Here is a 23,807-nt window from a genome sequence, read left to right on the forward strand (position 1 = left end):
TTCATGCCAATAGTGTTTAACACTGCTTAACACATGGTGAATTATTGCATTAAGGGCTGTTAACAGGTGTTGTGCCCGTGATGGAGCATTAGTGAAGCACTCTTGGAGTGAGAGAAAACAATGACGCTCCAATTTTTTAAAAACCCGCTCCTCGCTCCAGGCAAAATCATGCCGCTCCACTCACATACTCTGTCTCCCAGATACTTGTGTCAATTTTTGTCACATCTCATCCAGAGAAGAGAAGAGAACAGAAGAGAAGACAAGACAGACAATACAGGAAGCACCCCTTCAAAGTACATCTCAACTCTGATAAAGCAGCAGAGACTCTGCTGCTTTATTTATGCATTACAATCAGCCAATACATGTCTGAATTCAACTGCTGCTTCAAAAGCCATCAATGCTGGATTCATGCAGCCCAAACAAATTCCACCCTCATTAAACATTCAGACAGGAAAGAGCTGGGAGAAAAATATGGAAAAAAAAAAACAGCTGGTCCTCCAGAGCTCAAATGATAATTTAAGAAGACCAGGACAAAAGAGACGAGGAGAGAAAATGTGTGCACGTGCACAACAGGACCGCAGGTCTTTCCACAAGAGCAGCCATGAAGTGAGGACTTATGTGTGTGTAAGATGAGGACTGATTGGAAAAGTCAGAGGCCTGGTGCTGTAGTCACACACACACACATACACACACACACACACACATACACTCACACACACACACACACACACGTTGGTGCGGCTATCCTTATGAGGACTCTCTATAGACATAATCATTTTTATACTGTACGAACTATATATTATACGATTCTATCCCATAACCCTAACCCTAACCCTATCCCTAAACCTAACCAATCACAAAAAACATTCTGCATTTTTCATTTTCAATAAAACATCCTTTAGTATGTTTTTTTAAGCGATTTGAATTATGGGGAAACTCTGTCTCTTATTTGCCCATTGAATGTCACAGTTTTTTGAACACCCCCTGTTCCATTGGTTGGTCAAACAGATAGTCCCACCCCAAACCCAGGCCACTGGTAAACCTCAAATCACTATAGTTACCCATTAATTTCTAAAGGGAAAATGAACAGACATTTCATATAGATTTTGCTATTTTCTGAAGGAAATACATCAAATGAAGCAAAAAATCAGAACAGATTTTGTTTTTCTAAAAACTAAAAGACTGCAGTGAATGCAAACATTTTAACAAAAAAAAAAAAAAAAAAAAAAAAAGAAATGCATGTGAAATCACATATCTGAACATTTATATGTCTTAAGCAGACTTTGCTTTGCATTTGTATTTTATTAAAGGAAGATATACATTTTATATTAAATTAACGACAGAAAAATCCTTTGTTCCACTAAAATCCATTTTAAGATTTGCAAGGTATTGTGTGTTGTCCTCTAGAGTTATCAACATATTTCATCATATTTTAGCAGCTGGAACCATTCACAGATGACTGATATTTATTGATATGGTTTTCAATTCAGTCACATCAGAAATGTATCATATACACTGTACTTGGGGCTTGCTTTACAGAAGGGGAAAACAATATTATATTGCCTGTTATCAAATCTGCTAAATAGAGTCTGCTGCAGGCAAACAAGTGTTTAGATGATGTCTCTTATTATTTTGGCATTGAATTGCTAATAATCACAGCAACCTTATTAGAGTTTTAGATTTTTTTTTTTTTGCTTGATTTGAAGTGAAAACACATGCACACACACACACACACACACACACACACACACACACACACACACACACGACTTTGTTTTCCATTAAAAAAAAAAAAAAAAGCCTAATCTATTGGATATTTCTCTTACTTTCACAAATAGATATGAATAGGTAAGTAATTGCTAAAATAATAACAGGTTTCCAAAACATTCCCCATCTTCCATTGCTCAGACAACAGGTAGTCCAGCAAATAAACTCACACCACTGGTTGAGACAGGAGATGTCATGTTGGGTAATTCAAGCCAACTGTCATTCTGGCAAGTAATGCCCACTTTTTATGATCCAATCAATTCCTGATGGCGAAAATCAAGCCTCAACCTACATTTTTTCTCATTAAATATGTTTCACTCTGAAATATGTAAGATTACAGAAGTAATATGGGTTGCGAATGCCACTTTATGTTGACTTTCAACAGCTTGCAAAGTAAAAAAACAACAACATTCTCTCAGCTAACCAATCTAACAATGCGACAATCTCTGGCAGTGTTGCTTACCCTACGACATTTCAAAGGGACATGCAACCATCCATGCTCCTGGCAACACAGTTGAGCGGTGTTCCATATTAACTTGTGTCACTCAACATCTACAGGTCTAACTCAACAGAAAAGCCTTAAATTAAGTCTTGGAGGGAGAATATTTAACAAATGAGTGAGCATTAGAGTGAAGAGTGACAGTACTAGACTGCAGAGAGGGAGTATGTCACTGCAATTCAGCAGTGTGAGATCAAGGGGTGAGCGTCAGACTTAGAAATTATTTTATATGAGACGTGAGCGCGTTACAGGGAGGCGTGAGACTATTAGACCTCAGAGTGTGAATATTAGACTGAGTAAAAGTATGAGATGGTGTGGAGAGTGTTAGAGTGAGTTGTGAGAGTACCAGATGGAGGAGTGAGTGTTTTCAAGTTATATTGAAGAAGGGAAGTGATAAGACTGTGAAAATGTATGAGTGTGTGTGTGTGTGTGTGTGTGTGTGTATGTGTGTGTGTGTGTGTGTGTGTGTGTGTGGGCGGGTCTGGGTGGTTTACAAGGACATTTTTTTAGGTTACAAACTGGTAATTACAAGGGTATTATGCTATAAATGTGGTTTATGAGGACATTTCTAGTGTCCCCATAATTGAAATTGCTTAAAAAACATACTAAATGATATTTTCTGGAAAATGTAAAAATGCAGAAAGTTTTTTGTGAGGGTTAGGTTTAGGGGTAGAGTTAGGGTTAAGGGATAGAATCTATAGTTTGTACAGTATAAAAATCATTATATCTATGGAGAGTCCTCATAAAGACAGCCACACCAATGTGTGTGTGTGTGTGTGTGTGTGTGTGTGTGTGTGTGTGTGTGTGTTTGTGTGTACGTACATAGCTATAGGCAAAACATTTTCGTTTAGGGTTGGTCAGTAAATTAAAAATAACATACAAAAACAACAGAAGTCTAAGGTTTGTCCTCATTGCACAGTGCATCTGAAAGGAGTATTTCGGGTTCAGTACAGGTTAAGCACAATCAACAGTATTTGTGGCATAATATTGAGTACCACAAAATATAATTTTATCCCTTTAAAAAAAAAAAAAAGGAGAAAAAAACAAATCTGGATTTCAGTGAGGCACTTACAATGGAAGTGAATGTGGCCAATTCGTACACATTAAAATACTCACTGTTTTAACTGATTGATTTAAATAAGGCTTAACTATTCTTAGTATTTTGTATGTCCCCTTTCTTCTTTAAAGTTGATGTAATTTTTTTTTTTTCAATGTTAAAATACCATCCAAAAGTGTGAAAAGTGTGGCTGTCCTCTTTCTCTCATAGCGCTGGGGAATCCAAATAATTTAAGTTAATCGGTTCATGTAAACAAACTAGTTCACAAAAATGACTCTCTAACTGACCAAGGAGACAAGGACTTTGCCATTAGTCACTGTCTCCTTTTTTGAAGCAAAATATTTAGTTAATTTCTGTTCAGTTATATTTCGACTCACTTATATAACATACAGTGTTTTCTAGTTTAATTAGTTTATATTAAGTATAAAATGTTCAATTTAATGATGTTACCCTAATTTTGTAGTGTCACCCTAATGAAATAACTAGTCTTCAGAACATGATCTAATTGTTATAGTATACAGTATTTAAAAAAGTTCCTATAGTAACTTGTCGTGTAGCTAACTACTTTTTAAAAAAAAAAAATTTATGAGTAGCTTGACTGTATTTAGCCACAATTTAGGAGTAGCTTGTAGCATGAGAAGCTACAGTTTCAAAGTACTGTAGCTTCCAACACTGCTGGTACAATCATTGGTGCACAAGTGGCACAGAAATTACACGCTTCACCTTTAATGGTAGCATGAACTTCAGTTGACATGGACTCAACAAGTTCATGTGCAAAACCTGATGATCCATGTTATCCCAGCATGATCTGAGAATGTTTCAAAGAGTATGTTGTGTGCTTTAATTGAGGCAAGCAAATCTGACCTTTTGCACAAAAGAAGGCAACATGGTCAATGTAACACATTTTATTAGTTACCAAAAAAAGTAGTGCAAAATCTGAAATATGTCAAAAAAAAAATCCCATTTCCAATCCACATTGTCAATATGTTCTCAGATTTTTGGACTCTGACATTTATATATATATTTATAGAGGGAGTGAGCGGGAGAGACAGAGAGAGAGTGAGAGTGCGAGGAACTGCAGAAATGAGAAACAGAATTATGTGCGCTCTGTGAGTGTGTGTTATTTGTGCCACGCTTTAATGGCAATACAAGGCGATCAATGAGCCCATAGTGGAGCGAAGGCTTCCTTATTTCCCCAAATTGCCTGCACAAGCAGCACAACCTTGATAACGCTCAATTGATTATTAATGCATTATTAATCCAGAGCCAGGTCACAGAGACAGCTGGAGGCACTCATGCACACACATGCACACATACAGCACATTGACGAAACAGCTCCGAGCCCAGGGCCAAAACGTGTCCAATGGAACACTGAGTACATAACATCAATTCACAGCAGCAGAAGTAAGCAAATTAAACACAGGAAATACAGCAGCCACCAAATACACCTGGACAAGCAAACGCTGCATGCTCGCTCACTCTTTCTCTCTGAGTCTGGCATGGACCCCGCAGAGCAGCAGATGGTGTGGTGGTGTTGAAGTGGAAGGGCACTAGCTGGACAGACCACCACCACCTCCCCCCATCCCCAGTCCTCAGGCCCATCACATGCACACCAGCTCTTCAGCCACATGGGCCTCTCTATCCGCCATAAACACTAACACACACACAGTCAACTCAAACAAATCCTCACTGCCCTTCTTATAAAGACTATAGGAGACCAACATATGATAGCTTTTAACTTTAGAATGCAAATGCATTCTCACTTAAATGTATCCACATGTAGTAGACACTAGATGTTCACACTAGACGTTTTGATGTGGACCCAAATTCAACTGTATCTTTAATTAGTGTGATAGTCGTCTTTTGAACTCAGGTGTGCATCAAGGAACCATAATCAAGTTCAATTCATTGTTGATGTGAACGCAATCCTGAAGAGAACTGCTATTGCATAATATGCATAATCATTGTTGTTCGCCAATAATTTGGTAGTAATGCCAAAAAGCAAAGCTAACAAAGGGGTTGACAAGTAAGAGGGATTTGGGATGTCAACCGAAAAGTCGTATTCAAATTTAACCAAATGCTTCTTCACATATGTAGGCTTGCACTGAGGAATCATAATCGAGTTTGATTCATTGTTGATGTGAAATCAACTTGAAAAGAAATGAATTGCTATTGTTTATGTACATTATGCATTAGTGTTGTCACGGTACCAAAATTTCAGTAGTCGGTACCGATACCAGTGAAATTTCACGGATCCCGATACCAACTTCGATACTACAGAAAAAATTTGCTAATATGATAATGTGCTATTGAACATACTCCTTTAGCCTATTTAAAGTTAAATTTCAATGTAAATAATGCATTAAAAGATATGCATGTTTCCTTCAAGTGTTTCTAACACTTGTTTGTTTTTTAAGCAGTGCCCTACTGAAATCTGCTTTATTTTTTCCCCAAATCTTTATATTCTTTTTAAATTATTATTATTTTTCCATGTTTTAAAGTTTAATTTCATTTCATTATCAAAGTGGTGTCTAATCAAAAAAAAAAAAAAAAAATCCTTTTTAAAAACTAAAAGTAAAAATAATAGAACCATCACTTATCAACATACCACTGCATTTGTTTTTAACAAACTTTTATTCAGTACAAAAGCACTCTTGCTTGTGATATATTGCTTATTTTTGTATTATTATTCATTAATCATTGTTTATAATAATAATAATAATAATTATTATTATTATTATTATTATTATTATTATTATTTCTACAGTTAGGATTACATTTTACTATACAGTTATAATATATTTCTGTTGCAATTTCTTCAATTTCAGGCATTTGGCTTTTATTATGAATCATGCTTTTATTTTGACATGTATTTTTGACGGAAGTTTAACTTCTCCAGATAAACAGTTTGCTACATGGCCCAGTGTGATCGTTAAAGCGCAAATTATGTGATTTAATTATATAAATTATCTAAAAATAATGCTTCAGAGTGGATTAATGCTCTGCTCTGTCATTTCTCATACAACATGAATGATTCTCATAGTCTGTGGAGTTTCTATTGTATGAGCGGTCTGCTTCACACATTCATTTAAAGCTCATGCAGCTTATACAAACTAAGATTGCAGCATTCCGCGGTTTAATAATCACACTAGGCCATATCACGACTTGATTAGTTGTGCATTTCAGTGTAAAAGGAGTAACAGAGCACACGCTCAAATAAGCGTGAGCATATGAAAGCAATCGTGTGTCAGTAAGACAGTGTGCGGGTACCGGATTGAGTCAGTGCTCGATACTACCGGTACTGTAGAATCACTGGTATCGTTACATTTTTTTATTTTAGTACTGACTTGGTACCGAAGTACCGGTATTTTTGACAACATTATTTTGCATTGTTGTTTGACAATTATTTTCTTGTGACACCAAATAAACAAAGAGGAACGAAAACTGTTCTTTGTATTCAAATTCAATTAAATGCTTGTTCGCACATAGGGCGGAAACAAACTCTATGCAAGTATGTAAACTTAAATGCAAACGCTTCTAGCCATGGAAGCTACCGTACATGTCACATGTTCACTATCTGTCACTCACTCGACGTTGGTGTCGATGTAGTGACACTAGGGGTCACTCTTGGGAGCCCGAGACACCTCTGGTCTTTGATGAAAATTGGCGAGTGGTATTTGCATGCCACTCCCCTGAACATACGGGTATAAAAGGAGCTGGCATGCAACCACTCATTCAGATTTTCTCTTTGGAGCCGAACGGTCATGCTCATTGAGCTGAATAGCACTGTTCATTCACCTCTGCTGGATCTGACGGCGCATTTCAGCTGCTTCTCCCTCCTCTGCACTGGTGCATTGCAGAGAACGCCCCTGGGCGCTTCGGCAGAAAAACTAGAGAGTATATTTTCTAAAAGAGCGTTTTTTCCCCTCTAAAAGAGTATATTTCTCTAAAAGAGCGCACACACGGAGCGTCTTTTTAAAGACGCGTCTTTCTAAAGTTGCCTTTCCGTTCGTGTGTTATTCCTGGTTGCGGTCGTTTTCTCTAAATTTCGGATGGTCATGATCGCTGTCTTTCATGTCTGGGCGCGACCCACACGGAGGCAGCGTTTATAAATGGTTCATGTTCTCACTGCAAGCCAAGGAAGCAAGCCACCCCAGCGGCTCCCCGCCTTGGTCCTTGGCGGCTAGCGCTGGGGGCGATTTGGGGACCTCAATGAGATCGCCTCCGCCGGGTATCCCCCCGCGGACCTCCCATTCCCCAGCACGCTCGTCTGCCCCAATCGGGCTTTCGGATGAGTTCGCCGGCTCGTCGCACGGCGAGTCTGGCTTCTTGTTCGAGGCCCACGAAGATGATGAGCCCTCGAGCGCAGCATTGGAGAGCGGGCTTGTCCAGTCGGATGCAGAAGCCTCAGCTGGGCTTCCCCCTTCGGGGACGGTCGCCCAGTTACAGGCCGATGCCGAAATGACGGACATGCTTTCCCGGGCGGCCGCGAGCGTCGGGCTAGAGTGGAACCCTCCACTCTCCCCTGAACCCTCGCGGCTTGATGATTGGTTTCTGGGCTCGCGGCGCCGCTCAAACCAGCAGCGCCCTGCTCCAGTGCCATTCTTCCCAGAGGTGCATGAGGAGCTGACGAAGTCGTGGGAGGCACCTTTTACTGCCCGACCCCGACTCCGCAGTTCCCCCGCTCTCACTACCCTCGATGGCGGGGCGGCCAGGGGCTATACGGCGATTCCCCCGGTGGATAAGGCGCTCGCGGTGCACTTATGCCCGCAGAGCGCCGCCACCTGGCGTGGACGCCCTAAGCTCCCGTCCAAGCCCTGTAGGCTCACGTAGTCCCTGACGGCCAAGGCCTACAGCGCTGCCGGACAAGCCGCCTCTGCCCTGCACGCCATGGCTCTCCTGCAGGTCCACCAAGCCAAGGCACTGAAAGAACTGCACGAGGGTAGTTCCGCCCCAGATTTGATGCAGGAACTGCGCTCGGCGACCAACCTCGCCCTCCGGACGATGGCCACACTAGTGGTCCAGGAGCGCCACCTGTGGCTCAACCTGGTCGAGATGGGCGAGGCCGACAAGACACGGTTCCTTGCTGCCCCCATTTCCCAGGCGGGCCTATTCGGCGACACACCGCGTGGCCATTACGTCGGTCTGTCACCGTCTTTTCAGGCCTTGGACCGACCTCTCGTTTCTACGAGCAGGTGTTCCCCTAGAACTGGTCTCCAGGCGCGTCGTGGTCACGACAGACGCCTCCAAAACCGGCTGGGCCACTGTTTGCAACGGGCACGCAGCCACCGGCCTCTGGACGGGTCCGCGGCTGCGTTGGCACATCAACTGCCTCGAGTTACTGGCAATTCTGCTCGCCCTGCGGAGGTTCCGGCCGTTGATCCAGGGCAAGCACGTGCTAGTTCGGACAGACAGCACGGCAGTGGTAGCATATGTCAACCGCCAAGGTGGTCTGCGCTCCCGCTGTATGTCACAACTCGCCCGCCGTCTCCTCCTCCGGAGTCAGCAGCACCTCAAGTCGCTGCGAGCCACTCATATCCCATAATAGCTCAGTTCTGGGGTAGGTGCTCTGCATGTGGCGGTTCCCTGTAAGGCTAACCCCATGCAATCTATATCTTCCGCTAATTCGTTTCCCTGCAGGCAAACTGCGTCTTCCTTGGGCAGAGCCCCTCTGCCCCAGTCTCCATGTTGTAGTACCTCCTCCCCCATTGGGCAGGATCTACCTTGAAGGCTCTCCACATGGTTGGAAAGACCATGTGACGTATTTTTCCACTTAAATATCCCCCCCTCTCTGGGGCGAGGTGTGGTCTCCGTGGTGTCCTCCCCTTGGGAGGGACACTCCCCGACTAGACCTGGCAGCCCAGTCGGATAATCCCCCTTCTTTTTTAGGGAGTGGAAAAAGAGAAGGGGAAAAGAGGCCACGACTGGGTTAAGCCCGTCTCTATCTTTGGGTAGTCGACTTGTCCCCAAAAGGGGCCATTCGACACTCATAACTGCGTTGGGGGAGGTTACGTGTCGACCTGGTGTGCTGGCTATGAGGCACACAGCAAGTCTGCCCACCACACACTGCCAGTTCACGTAACACAGTTCAGCCTTGTGGCATTTTGTATAGGGACCCCTAGTGTCACTACATCGACACCAACGTCGAGTGAGTGACAGATAGGGAACGTCATGGTTACTGGTGTAACCTCCGTTCCCTGATGGAGGGAACGAGACGTTGGTCCCTCCTGCCACAACGCTGAACTACCCGCTGAAATGGCCGGACCTTATATCGGCTCCTCAGCGTAAAACCTGAATGAGTGGTTGCATACCAGCTCCTTTTATACCCGTATGTTCAGGGGAGTGGCATGCAAATACCACTCGCCAATTTTCATTGGCCTTTTATCAAAGACCAGAGGTGTCTCGGGCTCCCAAGAGTGACCCCTAGTGTCACTACATCGACACCAACGTCTCGTTCCCTCCATCAGGGAACGGAGGTTACACCAGTAACCATGACGTTTTTGCTTTCTGAAATTTGTTGCAATTCATTACGCACACAAGTATATATTGAGAGGCGGCATGGTGGCTCAGTTGGTAGTACTGTTGCCTCACAGCAAGAAGGTTTCCAGTTCAAGTCTCAATACACTCAGCACCCTTTCTGTGTGGAGTTTGCATGTTCTTCCTGTGTTTGCACAGGTTTCCTCTGGGCACTCCAAGACAGCTGGGATAAGCTTCAGCACTACATACATAGGACAAGTAGCTATAGAAGATGGATGGAGGCATTCTTTGCATAGCTGCATGGGCCACTAAACTAGGGTTGCCAACTTTTCACCATACATATACAGGACCCTTTAGCAATTGTAACGCTCCAACACAGGATGTTTTGCCGGGCCGACATTCAGGGGAGCCCCCCATTTTTCCACTTCAATTCGGGACAATAGGCATCCTGTACCGGACGTCTTAATTTCGGCTAAAATACGAGACACCCAGGCTATGAGACAGTTCGCAACCCTACTCTCAAACATCTCTATGGCCATTTTTCTCTTTCAGGCCACTACATGGCGGAGCAACATTTTGAAGGTTTTGCTTGGCATGTTAGTTATACTGGTTAAACTTTCGACTTGTTTACAGCTACCTGAATAATAACACATCCCGTTTAATTGGATCCAACTTGCATCTTTTAGTTGGATCATTTGAAAGCATCTCTTTTGCCCCTTGAGCACTGACGTTGTTACCGCCACAGTAAGGAAAAAACATTAAGTATGTACAACAGGACCAAGCCCTTGCAAAGTTTTGGCAAAGCATTTGCGTCAGTGTTTGTTTTTGGCATTAAGAAAATGTACTGAGTGTGAAAACGACTTTAGAAGTTACACCATGACCACAAATTCAGAGGCTTACTATGCATTTATATGAAGAGGAGTAGGTGGAGTACTGACCCTGTGAGGAGGGGCTGACGAGGCTGAGGCCGATGGTGCAGGTAAAGAAGATCCAGAGAGAGAGAGCCATGCTGTGGACAAAGCGAAGGGTGGTGGGGGGAGGGCGGTCAGCAGGCGCTTCAATGTGGGACACTCCTTCCCTATCGCCTGCTCACTGATGGAGAACCTGGTGAGAAGAGAGACAAAAGAGAAAGAGAGATCAATACTAATAGGCAGGACCTAAATTCTTACTGTCGGCCGTTCCTTTCTGTGACTCAATAAAAAAGCAATACTGCCCTATGGTTCTGTTCATTCTGTCTTTTGCTCTGACAGGATCCATGTTTTTCTAGCTCTGTACAGCCCATTTCACATCGTACTTATTCTGAATAACTAAGCGGAGATCTAGATGCACTCTAGGCGCCTATCAGGTAGAGTTAAATTGCTAGAGCTGAACGGCGGCCATTTTGTTCTGGCCTTACATACTGTAGCAACAGTTTTTCCCTGACAAACAAGTCAGTTAAGTTACCTTAATGGTAATGTTATGTTGTTGTTCATCAATAAATCAGAAGTAACACCAAGTAAATAAAGTGAAATGGCTACATAAAGTGCAAACACTTCTAGCTATGTAAGCTCAATTTCACGTGTTGTTATGTTAGAAAATATGTCAGGACGCAATTCATTAGCGAGCTTTAGCGCAATTTGTCTTCTTCTACTAGACTGCCATGACAGAGCAACAGTTTGAAGAAAATCTTTCTGTATTAAAAAAGCAGTACTGCTAAAAAAAATAAAAGAAGCTTAAACCAGCCTAAGCTGGTTTGCTGGTCCTAACTGGCCTCCTAGTCTGGTGAGGTAGATATATTTTGCTGGTTTTAGTGGGGCTTTCGGCAATTGTCAACTTGTTTGACTGAGAGACAATCTAAGACTAGCAAACCAGCTTTAAAACTTTTTTAAAACTTTTTTTTTTCCAGAAGTGCAGTAGACTATTGCTACTATTGCAGCAAGATTGTCTTTAAACTGTTGCTCTGCCATGACAGTTGACCTGAAAGTCAACTGAAAACTGACTGTAGAAGACAGTTTAAGCTAATGCCTGCTAATGAATTGCGATACTCTTGTTTAAAGAACAAATTTAAGCTAGCCTGCGCTGTTTTGCTGGTCTTAACTGGTTTACCTGGGTCTAGCTGGTCTTCCAGCCTGGACAAGCTGATGTTCAGCTGGTTTAGCTGATTTGCCAGCTGGTCTCCCAGCCAGACCAGAGACTATTTAGCAGAGATGGGTCACTTCTATTAAAATGAATGGGAGAAATTGGAATGCCCAACCAAGAAGCTCTAGCACCCAATGGTCAATGGATGAAGAAAGGAAGTCCCGCCTTATAGGTAAAAGAGCCAACCACCTTTTAGATACAGACATCGTCTGTCAATCAACTTGAGAACGTGCATGCGCATTAGCTACAAGCCATGACAATTTGATAATATGAGATATAGAAATATAATTTATGGTACCTGTGTTGTCAGATTTTACTTCTGATTTAAAAAAATATATATATAATTTCTCGTAATCTTGACCAACCATTTTGGAGATTTATGTTTTTCCCCATTCAAGTAGACAGGAGCTGCACTGGCATGCCACTTGTTTACATAGAAAAATAGCTGCCCATGATTGTTCCAAAGATGGATGCCGAGTGAACTGACTTGCTAAAAGACTAGTCAGGCTGGTAATTTTGCTGGTTTTAGTGGGGTTTTTGGTACTTGACAGATGGCTAGCTCAATACCATCTTGACCAGGCTGGGAGACAAGCTAAACCTGCTTAAATCAGCTAAGCCCAGCAAACTAGCTTAGAATGGTTTATCAGAGTATGCAAATGCATGAATGCAAACATTTCTATGCAAGCTCTATTTCAAGTTCTTAAATGTGTGAGAACACAATTTCATTAACAGTTTTCTCTTTCAGGTTTGCTACTGTCATGGCTGAGTAACAGTTTGAAGAGAATGTTGAAATACTGTAACATTAAAAGTAATGATTTTGTCTGTCAAAGCAAGATGGCCACTTTTGTTCTGACCAGACACACATTTTCAACATTACTGAGAGGAGATCTCTGCGTCAGTCAGGTAGACTTAGACAGATAAAGCTAAACGTTGGCCATTTTGTTCTGCGCTAAAACAGCAACAGTTGTTCCCTGGCAAACACTTCAGTTCCAGTCATTCTGGATCTTGACTGGACATGACGTGCTACATATGCATGGATGCGAATGTACGGGCCACTAAAGGACATACAGACACACCCAGAGTAGCCGTTTTGTGCACGTTTAGAAGCTCAAAAAAAGCACGGTATAAAGAAGAGGGCAGAGGAAGTGGGAGAGAGAGAGTGGACAGTGTTTGAGTCAGTTGGTACTGCCAGAGGGCCCACACATCTCATTTGCCTAATGAAATAAATCACAATCTGGAAGTGTCTTTGATTTGTTCTTGAAGGCTGCTCTTCCTTCAGGGCTGAAGGAGGAAAAACGACAGAGATGCACTGAATTATTAGAGCTAATGCCACTCCTGCTGTGTGTTTTGATAGAACAGACAGATTGTCCTGCATGTTTATTGGGAGGGGGACCTGTGCATGTGTGTGTGCGTGTCTCTTCATGGGGAGTTCCTTTGATCCTCATAACCCTCTACCCACTCTTTTCATTGATCTTCCCTAGCCATAAAAAATAGATTGGCAATAAAAAAAGGCTGTCCACACACACACACACACACACACACACACACACACACACACACACACACACACACACACACACAGGTTTGTTTCATTATATAAGTGAGGACACCTCATAGACTTCCATTGATTTCATAACAGGCTAATTATATTTTCTATCCCCTAACCCTAACCCTAAACCTAACCCTCACAGAAACCTGTGCACATCAGTAGATTTAAAGTTAAACATGATTTGGCTGATTTATGGGACTTTTTTACTAGTGAGGACCACCTAAAATGTCCTCATTAGTGGGTTTTCAACAAGTTTCACTATATTAGTGAGGACATTTTCAAAAATGTGGCACTCACAAATATACTGAAACCTGTACACACACACGCCCTTACATTATGCACATACAAATGCTGCCATACATAATGAGAGAGAGAGAGAGAGAGAGTGAGAGAGTGTATTTTAAGCCAGGTTGGATGGTGCCTTTAGTTAACAAAAACAAAAACCGGCATTCAAAAAGTATTTAACTTCTGTAATGTGACATATTTCCAAGTGTCCATCAGGATTTGATATCCACTGGGAATGTGAAAAGTGAATTATGATGTTATTTGGCTGATATTATTCCTCCTGTTTGCATGGCCTTGTATATGTCAGCAGAAATGTGTAGTTGTTTCAGAGGTGGAGAATATATATATATATATATATATATATATAGAGAGAGAGAGAGAGAGAGAGAGAGAGAGAGAGAGAGAGAGAGAGAGAGAGAGAGAGAGAGAGTGAGTATATAAACCCCCATGAAATCACTTAATGGGCTGTTTTCTTTACTGTGTTGATAAACTTCACATTGATCAGGAAGTTGGGTGTGACATATAGAAGGACTCATCACTTTTAAATTGCCAGTAGCATTTAGTTACCTTCACAGCCATGCTTGATGATTTGCTACTTTTGAATTAACATTTGAATTAAATGCATATATTTTTTCAACTTTTACTTTTAGTACACTAGCATGCAGTATAGATGGCCTTAAAGCTAAAAGACATGAACTTAAAGCCATTTGATCTCATGGGGTCTTTAAATAGGGTCAATTTGGATTTCATGTTGTTTTTAAAGATGGCCACCCCTGACGAATGCCGAACTTGGCAGTGCTTCCACCATCCTCCATTCCTCCCAGCTCCCATCCATCCCACTCTCTCTTCCTTCTCTCTCCTTCTTCATTCCATCCATCACTCCATCCTCCCCCTCTCCTCCCCCTGACCTTCTCTGATATTTACTCTCCTCTCCTGTGGCACAGCAAAAACCCACAGCCACCAGCAAAAAGAGAGAGAGTGACCAATAAAACTGCCCATGACAAAAAAGCACCCAGCATGCATGCGTGAAAGTCAAAGCTTCAAAGTCTTGGAGGTAAAAGAGAGAAAACAAACACGAAGCACGGAGCCCTTCTTACCGCTGTCTGCATGTTACTAATGGTCAAAAAATGCTCCCCTCCCGAGGGGCGCCACGTATCCATTTTTTCCCCTCGCTTTTGTAGCTGTTAATAAGAAAAAAATTGTCTTTCAACCCTTCTCTTTTGATCTTGCCTCTGTATGCACTCGGCACAATGGCTCTCCCGTGGTCCCAGCTGATAAAGAACGGAAGGGAAAAAGATAGAGAGAAAGGTGGAGAGCAAAAGAAAGAGCTCTCCGTGCAGCAGGGGGTCCTGGGAGTCAGTGCTGGGTGAGAGCGGAGGAGTACATCGTGGGTTTTCACCAGTGACCTTTTGCTCTGATCATATCCACCATTATTATCATCAGCATTACTGTTCCAATAAAGAGGAATGTAATAGTTCTCTGAACACTGAGAGATAGGAGGATATGGCTGTAATTTTTATAAAGAGGATTCCATGGGAAAGAAAAATCACAAGTAAAATCACTTTAAAATCTCAAAAATGGTTAGCTGGTTTGTCAGCTTGGTCAAACTGGTCTAGGTAATGGCTAATGTAGCTAGGAAAAGCAATGATTTTGTTTTTCAGCAGGAAAGATAGTCTGCAATCAAATGTCAGAGATCTCAATATGAACTCAAAGATTTCTCAAGGATTTTTTTTTTTTTTTTTTCCAAAACTACATTTCTGATTTATTCCATTCATGTTATTTTTAAAGCTCTATCCTCTTACTGTATGTCAACAATTGTCTCATTAGTGTCTTTTTTTTCTCCTAAGGAATTTAAGCAGCATTTGAGACAAAGTTGATACTTAATGGAGGTCTCCATTGTGTTTCATTTGAGACTTCTAAGCTACGAAAGAGCAACCGACAGAAGATACACTATGCCTTTTGATTTCTGAACAGCGCTTTAAACTTGTCTAATTCTTCTACATCTATTTATCTGGAGCCAGTCTTGATCCAAGGCAAATAACTTAATTATCCAGTTACATTAGATCATTACTATAATCACCGCAATCATTATTATCTATTTGCTTAGCAGACACACTCATGCAGGACGACGCACCATACATCTATTGTACACATGCCGCAGGTTTCTCAAAACCACTCATTGCCTCGATCGATAATGTATATTCATTTATTTTTAGGTGAGAGGCAATTTCCCAGTATGCTGCAAGCTCATTTAAGATGAAGCAGGAAATAATGCTGGATAAGTCTGTTAAACACAAAAACAGATCTAATTTTAATGGCGTATATATATGTCAAAAATGTTATGGTGAAATACGCAATGCAGGCAATGAACAAAATGTAACTAAAAAAAGAGATGTTTGTGTACAATTTCTAGTGTTATATAAAGTACCCAATCGTCATTCAATTTTCATAAAGTTATCTTTACTTTTACTTCAGTAAAGTTAAAATAGCTTATAAGAAAAATACTTTCAAAAACTGAACCTATAGCTTTAAGTTAATTGTTTCAAGTTTCAAAATGGTTTGGCAAATGTTATTGTTAGACATTTTCAGGCATGCATCAGGTCATATTCATACACATGGTACCTTGCTTAAATGTAGGTGGTAATGCATTTTATTAACTTATGAATGGCTAAATATTAAACATATGTACAGTTCTCGAGGTAAGGCGAGAGACTTGAACAAATCTTGTCATGCATCAGTATTAGACAATGTTCATAATGTTTAAGACAGAAACATATCAATTAATGTCAAGTCAAAAACAACAGATTTGGTAAATTAATAATTTAGTTAGCTTTTTGAACCGATTTCAATGATTCAAAGGATTGATTAAAATTGATTAAAGGTTTGACTCAAATGATTATTTTGCAAATCCAGTACTACCATCACCGATCTGCTAGCTGTATACATACATACTGTATATTCTTTGCGCTGTTTAGTCCCAAAAGTAACTACATCGAGTAAAATAGTTTGTTCTTCAAAATGTAGAGAAGTAAAAGTGAAAGTTAACATAAATATTTCTTCTCGAGTAAAGTAGAAATATTCCAAAACTGAATTTTGCTATGTATTTGAACTTGATTTTCTATTGATCAAGGCATCGATAATTCATTTATTTGAAGATCAAATAATGAAAAAGAGCATTGAAACTGAGTAAATATATCACAACATTTTTAAGTGCCTGGATTGCAGTTTTGGAGCCATCCTCAGTCCCAGTAAAGTATACCAGATTGCAGAAGTCTGCTTTATCTACCACAACTTAGCCCTCAAAACTGACCTGCAAGACAGGAAATTGCATCGTTCAAATTGCTTTCAGCACAGATAGTTTTAGGCTGTGTTTGCATCGTTACCTGATCTGTAAAATTGCTTTAGTGAATCAGGAGCTAAAAGAATGCAAACAACGCATGCACATAAACAACACCATCAGTCATTGCATTTCATTGTCAGTGAATTCCTTACATGCACTTTTTTTTGTTTTTTTTTGCCTCTGAGTAATGTTGTGGTCCTGCGTTTGCAGTTATTGGTGGCTACATTAGTGTTACGTAAACTTAGCTAATGCTTATCTCGGAAGTGGTGGTCAGGCATTTTGTGGTTAGTCGGCTTTCAGGCAAGTACAATGCAGGAATAATGATAGCAGCTTTATCTCCGTGAGAGGAGAGAGCTGGATATTTCATTCCGACTGGTCAGAAACGATAGATTAAATCCCTACAATTAGTCGTCCGAGAGCTGAGCTGTTAGTGCATAACTGGGAACAGAGCTGCCAGAGATGTAATTCGTTTATTAGCCTTCTGACCTCTCAAATGGAGATAATCGCCACATTCTTCCTTTTTAAAAATCAGAAGCCATAGCATGAAATATCATTACCACTGTCTCCTGCATACCTCTCTACGAGCAAGCCTCTATATCGCTCTGTGCCCTTTACTATCAAACTGCTGTTTTACCAGATGAAATTATGACAGTCACCGTTAAATTCAATTTAATGAGATGCAAATTCGGTAAAAGAACAATTTGGGCCGCTCAGGTTGATGTTGTTATGCATGTCAAAAATCCCTCATTAGCACATGCCTATGAATCGGATTACTGAATAATGGGTGTGTTAGCCTCAATCTTTCCACCAAATTTGACAGAGAGCTTAATGTGTGTCCAATGTATTCATTCTTTCTAGTGCAGCAGGTGATTTAGTTAAAGCTCAACAGACTGGTGTGTTGGACGGGTGCGTTGTCCTGAATTAGTGCCTGATCTCCATAATTGATCTATAAATCTGCTCTGACACCATGGCTCGTTGTGCTCACAATTACATCAACAGTAATAAAGTGCGTCTTCTGCGGTGTATCTTATAGACAAGAAATGGTGCGTCTGAACCTACGAATATGTCCTCTGTGGGTGCGAGACACTTAGATCATATGGCAGGCTCACATATACAAATTTAAGGGAGTGCTCCCTTAAGTAATAATACTTTGTTTCTTATGCTCAGCCTGACACAAAGCTTTCAGAGACATATTAATCTAATTCTCCCATAAGTGAGTGTCGCGGACTCCTGCCCTGTTTAGGAGTTGCAATTTACATTGCCACTCCAGACGCCAGTGTCTCATTTGTCACTAAGCTTTCCTTTATGGCATGGGGCTCAATAAGTCTTCCACATAATCCACAATTAACTGCACTTCTGAAAGCCTCAGAACTTTCGCTGGGGTAAAGCAAAGATTTAATGTGTAAAATGGAGTGTATTAATAGAGTTTTTATGTTTCCTAAAGTAACATTTGGAAGTATCACAGATGATTGATGTTGTTTTTGAAGTTAAAGAGAAATTGATCAATAGTTTGTTGCAACATTTGTGCTTTTTGTAAATATTTCCAAATGTCCAAATAACTGGAGCATTAAAAATTCATAATTTGTAATTAATCATGATAAACAATTTATAATTATTATTATATGTGACGTTTGTTGTTCTTGTTCTAATCAGCTAAATTAAACCGCTGAAATGTGCTGTTAAATTGTCTAAATATTTAGATCTACTAGCATGAGTTAAATGTAATACTTTTGTAGCCGGTGGGTTGTAAAAAACACACATGACACAAAACTATTTGTTTACTTTTTTTGGTGTGTGTGGGGGGGTTATCTGACGGCCGTTTTTTAAATAACAAAAAAGAAAAACAGAGGTCGATGGGTCCGTATTGTATTTAATAAAAGAAAAAAGAATAAAGAAAATACAAAATATGGTACAACTGAATACAGTAATGAAATAAAAAAAACATGAAACATGAACATACAGAAATGAAATACGGTAGAGGCATTACCCTATCCATATGGTTCAGAATACATCACCTTAATACATGCTTATATCATTCACAACATTTTATGCATTTAAGTATTTGCTTAAATCACTCATAGCATCTTATGCATTTAACACATGCTTAAATCACTCAAAGCACTCCATGCATTCCCTACAAGGTTTCAAGGACATGCATAACAGTTCAAACGATCAAATTCTCATTACACATATTCACTTAACTGAAAAACACTCTGGGCTATGAATCATTAAATGAGATATAATTAATTCTAAATTTACATACCCAGTCCCTTGCATGTGCACAAAACGTGGTAAAACTCCACACGCAATCCATGTGCAGCCTTCCAAAATGTTCCATAACAAACACTTAAATTTAACATACGACTCTTCTGAAAACATTGTGGTCTTCAAGACATAACAGGGGTTTTATATAACTCTTCATTAATTATGTACAGGATGCATTTTGCTTGGAAAAAATAAAACTAATATAGAAGAACATAAAGACTTAGGCTAAATGCAAAAGAGTGACATTGGATATTCCACTTTCGTAACAGGACGTGTACAAGTCCATGTGTTTAACTTCTTATTATTATCATTATTATTAAAGTGTAGCCAAGCGGAGAAATTTCATGTAATTGAACTATAGTAATAAATTGGAAATGGCCCCTTTAAGAACTGGAGTTTAGCAACACCTGCTTTATGGCACTCTCTCGTGTTAGAGATGTGAGAACATACGTTGTGCAAGAGAGTCCCGGTTTTGTTCATTGCATGAGAATTCTTTGGGTAAATATCAAATTTGACACAAAACGCTTATAAATTGCATTAAATATGTTTTCAGAAGAGTCGTATGTTAAATTTAAGTGTTTGTTATGGAACATTTTGGAAGGCTGCACATGGATTGCGTGTGGAGTTTTACCACGTTTTGTGCACATGCAAGGGACTGGGTATGTAAATTTAGAATTAATTATACCTCATTTAATGATTCATAGCCCAGAGTGTTTTTCAGTTAAGTGAACATGTGTAATGAGAATTTGATCGTTTGAACTGTTATGCATGTCCTTGAAACCTTGTAGGGAATGCATGGAGTGCTTTGAGTGATTTAAGCCTGTGTTAAATGCATAAGATGCTATGAGTGATTTAAGCAAATACTTAAATGCATAAAATGTTGTGAATGATATAAGCATGTATTAAGGTGATGTATTCTGAACCATATGGATAGGGTAATGCCTCTACCGTATTTCATTTCTGTATATTCATGTTTCATGTTTTTTTTTATTTCATTACCGTATTCAGTTGTGCCATATTTTGTATTTTCTTTATTCTTTTTTCTTTTATTAAATACAATACGGACCCATCGACCTCTGTTTTTCTTTTTTGTTATTTAAAAAACGACTCTTCTGAAAATATATTTAATGCAATTTATAAGCGTTTTGTGTCAAATTTGATATTTACCCAAAGAATTCTCATGCAATGAACAAAACCGGGACTCTCTTGCACAACGTATGTTCTCACATCTCTAACACGAGAAAGTGCCATAAAGCAGGTGTTGCTAAACTCCAGTTCTTAAAGGGGCCATTTCCAATTTATTACTATAGTTAAATTACATGAAATTTCTCCACTTGGCTACACTTTAATAATAATGATATTAATAAGAAGTTAAACACATGGACTTGTACACGTCCTGTTACGAAAGTGGAATATCCAATGTCACTCTTTTGCATTTAGCCTAAGTCTATATGTTCTTCTATATTAGTTTTATTTTTTCCAAGCAAAATGCATCCTGTACATAATTAATGAAGAGTTATATAAAACCCCTGTTACGTCTTGAAGACCACAATGTCAGAATTAATATAACATCAGTTTGCCTGCAGCAGATTCACAACTGAATAGAACCTCCCAAAATTACATTTATTTACCACAAAGAATGTCTACTTCCTCTTTCCCCTATGGGGCGCTGAATGTACAATACAGTGAGCTTCAAATAAACACCCCAGTTTGCCAGATTTTATTCAAAAAAGCAGCAAAACTTTTCTGCAGTTTTAAAAAAAAACTTTTTTTTTTTTTTTTTTTTTTTTTGTCATACATTTAATGTAGAATGAAAGAAAGGCCTTTTTAAAACATAAATTGAAAAAAATTATACACTGAATACTGTTATGTCATTGCTGTGGATGGTTATATGGTAATGTTTTGGGTTTCCAACATCAGAAATCCAAATATTTTAGGGCGAGCAATTTTTGCAGCTTGGTTCTGATAACTGAAACCAATAGACTAGGGAGGAAGTTTTGACTTCTGAAAGTACTCTTTTATCTTAAATGATCAAAGAAAAGTTGGTTCTCATGATATGACCCCTTTAACATTAAATTTAGAGCTAATTATTTGCCTAACATGCCAACTGGTATTACCCCTGGGCGGTGTCAACCAGTGGTTAGCCAAGCTAAACCAGATGAAAACTGTGCTATTGCAGGCATCAAACTAGGGCATCCAAATTATGGTGTAAAGTTACTTTTCCATTTCACAATTTTCTGAAAGACACTGTAGCCTTAAAGGAATAGTTCACCCAAAAATGAAAATTCTCTCATTATTCACTTACCCTGATGCCATACCAGATGTGTATGACTGTCTTTCTTCAGCAGAATACAAATGAAGATTTCTAGAAGATAGAGCTCTGTCAGGCCTTATGATGCAAGTAAAGAGATTCCAGCACTTGGACGGTCCAAAAGTCACATTTAGGCAGCATAAAAGTAATCCATGCGACTCCAGTCGATCAATGAATGTGTTCTGAAGCAAATCAATATGTTTGTGTAAAAAATAAATCAACTGTATACAATTTTTACTTTCCTGGGTAGTGTGTTATTTCCTTATTGCTTATGCCTCAAAAGTATAGAAAATGGCTATTATTCCCCACAAACTTTGCTTTTGTGACCAGGACAGTGATATTTTGAAATTTACCTATTTCCAATGAGAAAACAGGCAAATTTGTATCTTTTCGTTCACATAAAGTCAGAAAAACAACATATAAATCCAAATTAACATGTATTTATACTAAAGTAATATTCAAAGCTGTGCTGGTCCATAATGGTAACAAGTACCCGTCTCTTCCCCTGGCTCACTCGGTGCAGCTCAAAGAGGATTACAACAGCATCAAGACCTTGCTGGACGCCTTGAAGTATGATGAGTACGGCTGGGAGGTCATAGGAGACTTCAAAATGGTGGCATTCCTGATGGGTCTCCAAGGCGGTGTTACCAAGTTTCCCTTCTATCTTTGCCATTGGGACAGCAGAGACACCAAGGCGCACTACCACAGGCGGGACTGGCCACAGTAGACCGAGTTCTCTGTGGGGAGGAACAACGTCAAGTGGGAGCCACTGGTGGACCCCCGGAAGGTGCTGATGCCACCACTGCTCAACAAATTGGGCCTTATGAAACAATTTGTCAGAGCTCTAGATAAGGAGTCGGCAGCCTTCAAGTACCTTCAAGACTTCTTCCCTAAGCTGTCTGAGGCAAACATTTTTGAGCGTCTTCGTCGGACCACAGATAAAGAAGGATTTTGGATTCATATGTTGTTTTTTTCTGACTTTATGTGAACGAAAAGACACAAATTTGCCCGTTTTCTCATTGGAAATAGGTAAATTTCAAAATATCACTGTCCTGGTCACAAAAGCAAAGTTTTTGGGTAATAATATCCATTTTCTATACGTTTGAGGCATAAGCAATTAAGAAATAATTCTTAAAAAAAAACATTCCTTACTACTCAGGAACAAAAATTGTGTTACATAGTGAATTAAACCGTTATTAACTTTTAAAAAGTGCTTCCTGCCAGCAGTTAACGCATCAGGTAGCTGTTGCATGATGTAAGCACGTTGGCGAGTTCACACGAGAATTCGGAAGCGGCACTTGATTTACAACAGAAGAACGAATGTCACGCGGGAGTTCAACCATTTCAAACAGCATCAGAGCTCTGCCGATTTAAAGTTAAAAACGTTTTAATTATCAACTTGTTTCTCACATAAACCTATCGATTCGCTTCAGAATACATTTATTTATTCATTGATCGACTGGAGTCATGTGACTTTTGGACCGTCAAAGTGCTGGCACCCGTTTACTTGCATTATAAGGACCTGACAAAGCTCAATCTTCTCCTAAAAATCTTAATTTGTGTTCTGCTGAAGAAAGACAGTCATACACATCTGGGATGGCATTAGGGTAAGTGAATAATAAGAGCATTTTCATTTTGGGGTGAACTAACCCTTAAGGCTAAACATTTAGCTCTTTGTTTAGAAGTTTATTTAGAAGTTAGTCATTTTAAGATTTTAATGAAAAATTAGATTTAACATTGGGTTCTTGGAGTGGAAGAGAGGAGACGCAAGAGAAAATACTTTAAATCCTTTAATAACAATCACTGGAGTAGAACAGACACTGGAGTGGAACAAACTATAAAGCTATACATCACAAACTAAAACACAACGTAACACTTCAAAGACTGACAATCAATGAACAAAACTGGAGGGTATAAATACACAAAGGAACTAATGAGGGGATGGAAGACAGGTGAGGATGATGAGGAACAGCTGAAAGTGATGAGGGCAGTGCACTATAGGAGATGTAGTCCAGAGGAAAACTTCAAAATAAGAGTCCTTGAAGAACATGAGGGAGACAGACTGTGACACCATGATTATTTTTTTTTTTTATCTTTTAGTATAAGCGTTTTAGCTTTCAGGCCATCTATATGCTAGTG

General features: G+C 39.9%; 1 protein-coding gene across 3 annotated transcripts in view; it reads right to left on the reverse strand.

The window, feature by feature from the left end:
• Positions 1 to 23,807, reverse strand: part of adgrl1a (adhesion G protein-coupled receptor L1a) — a 259,597-nt gene that overhangs the window by 139,695 nt on the left and 96,095 nt on the right. For all 3 annotated transcript variants that reach the window (XM_051714890.1, XM_051714891.1, XM_051714892.1), the window contains one exon: positions 10,739 to 10,904. In XM_051714890.1, coding sequence (XP_051570850.1) covers positions 10,739 to 10,808 — 70 coding nt within the window. In that variant the 5' untranslated portion in view covers positions 10,809 to 10,904. The remainder of the gene's footprint in view (positions 1 to 10,738; positions 10,905 to 23,807) is intronic.

The sequence above is a fragment of the Myxocyprinus asiaticus genome, chromosome 13 (assembly GCF_019703515.2).
Source record: "Myxocyprinus asiaticus isolate MX2 ecotype Aquarium Trade chromosome 13, UBuf_Myxa_2, whole genome shotgun sequence".
In the NCBI taxonomy this organism is placed as follows: Eukaryota; Metazoa; Chordata; class Actinopteri; order Cypriniformes; family Catostomidae; genus Myxocyprinus; species Myxocyprinus asiaticus.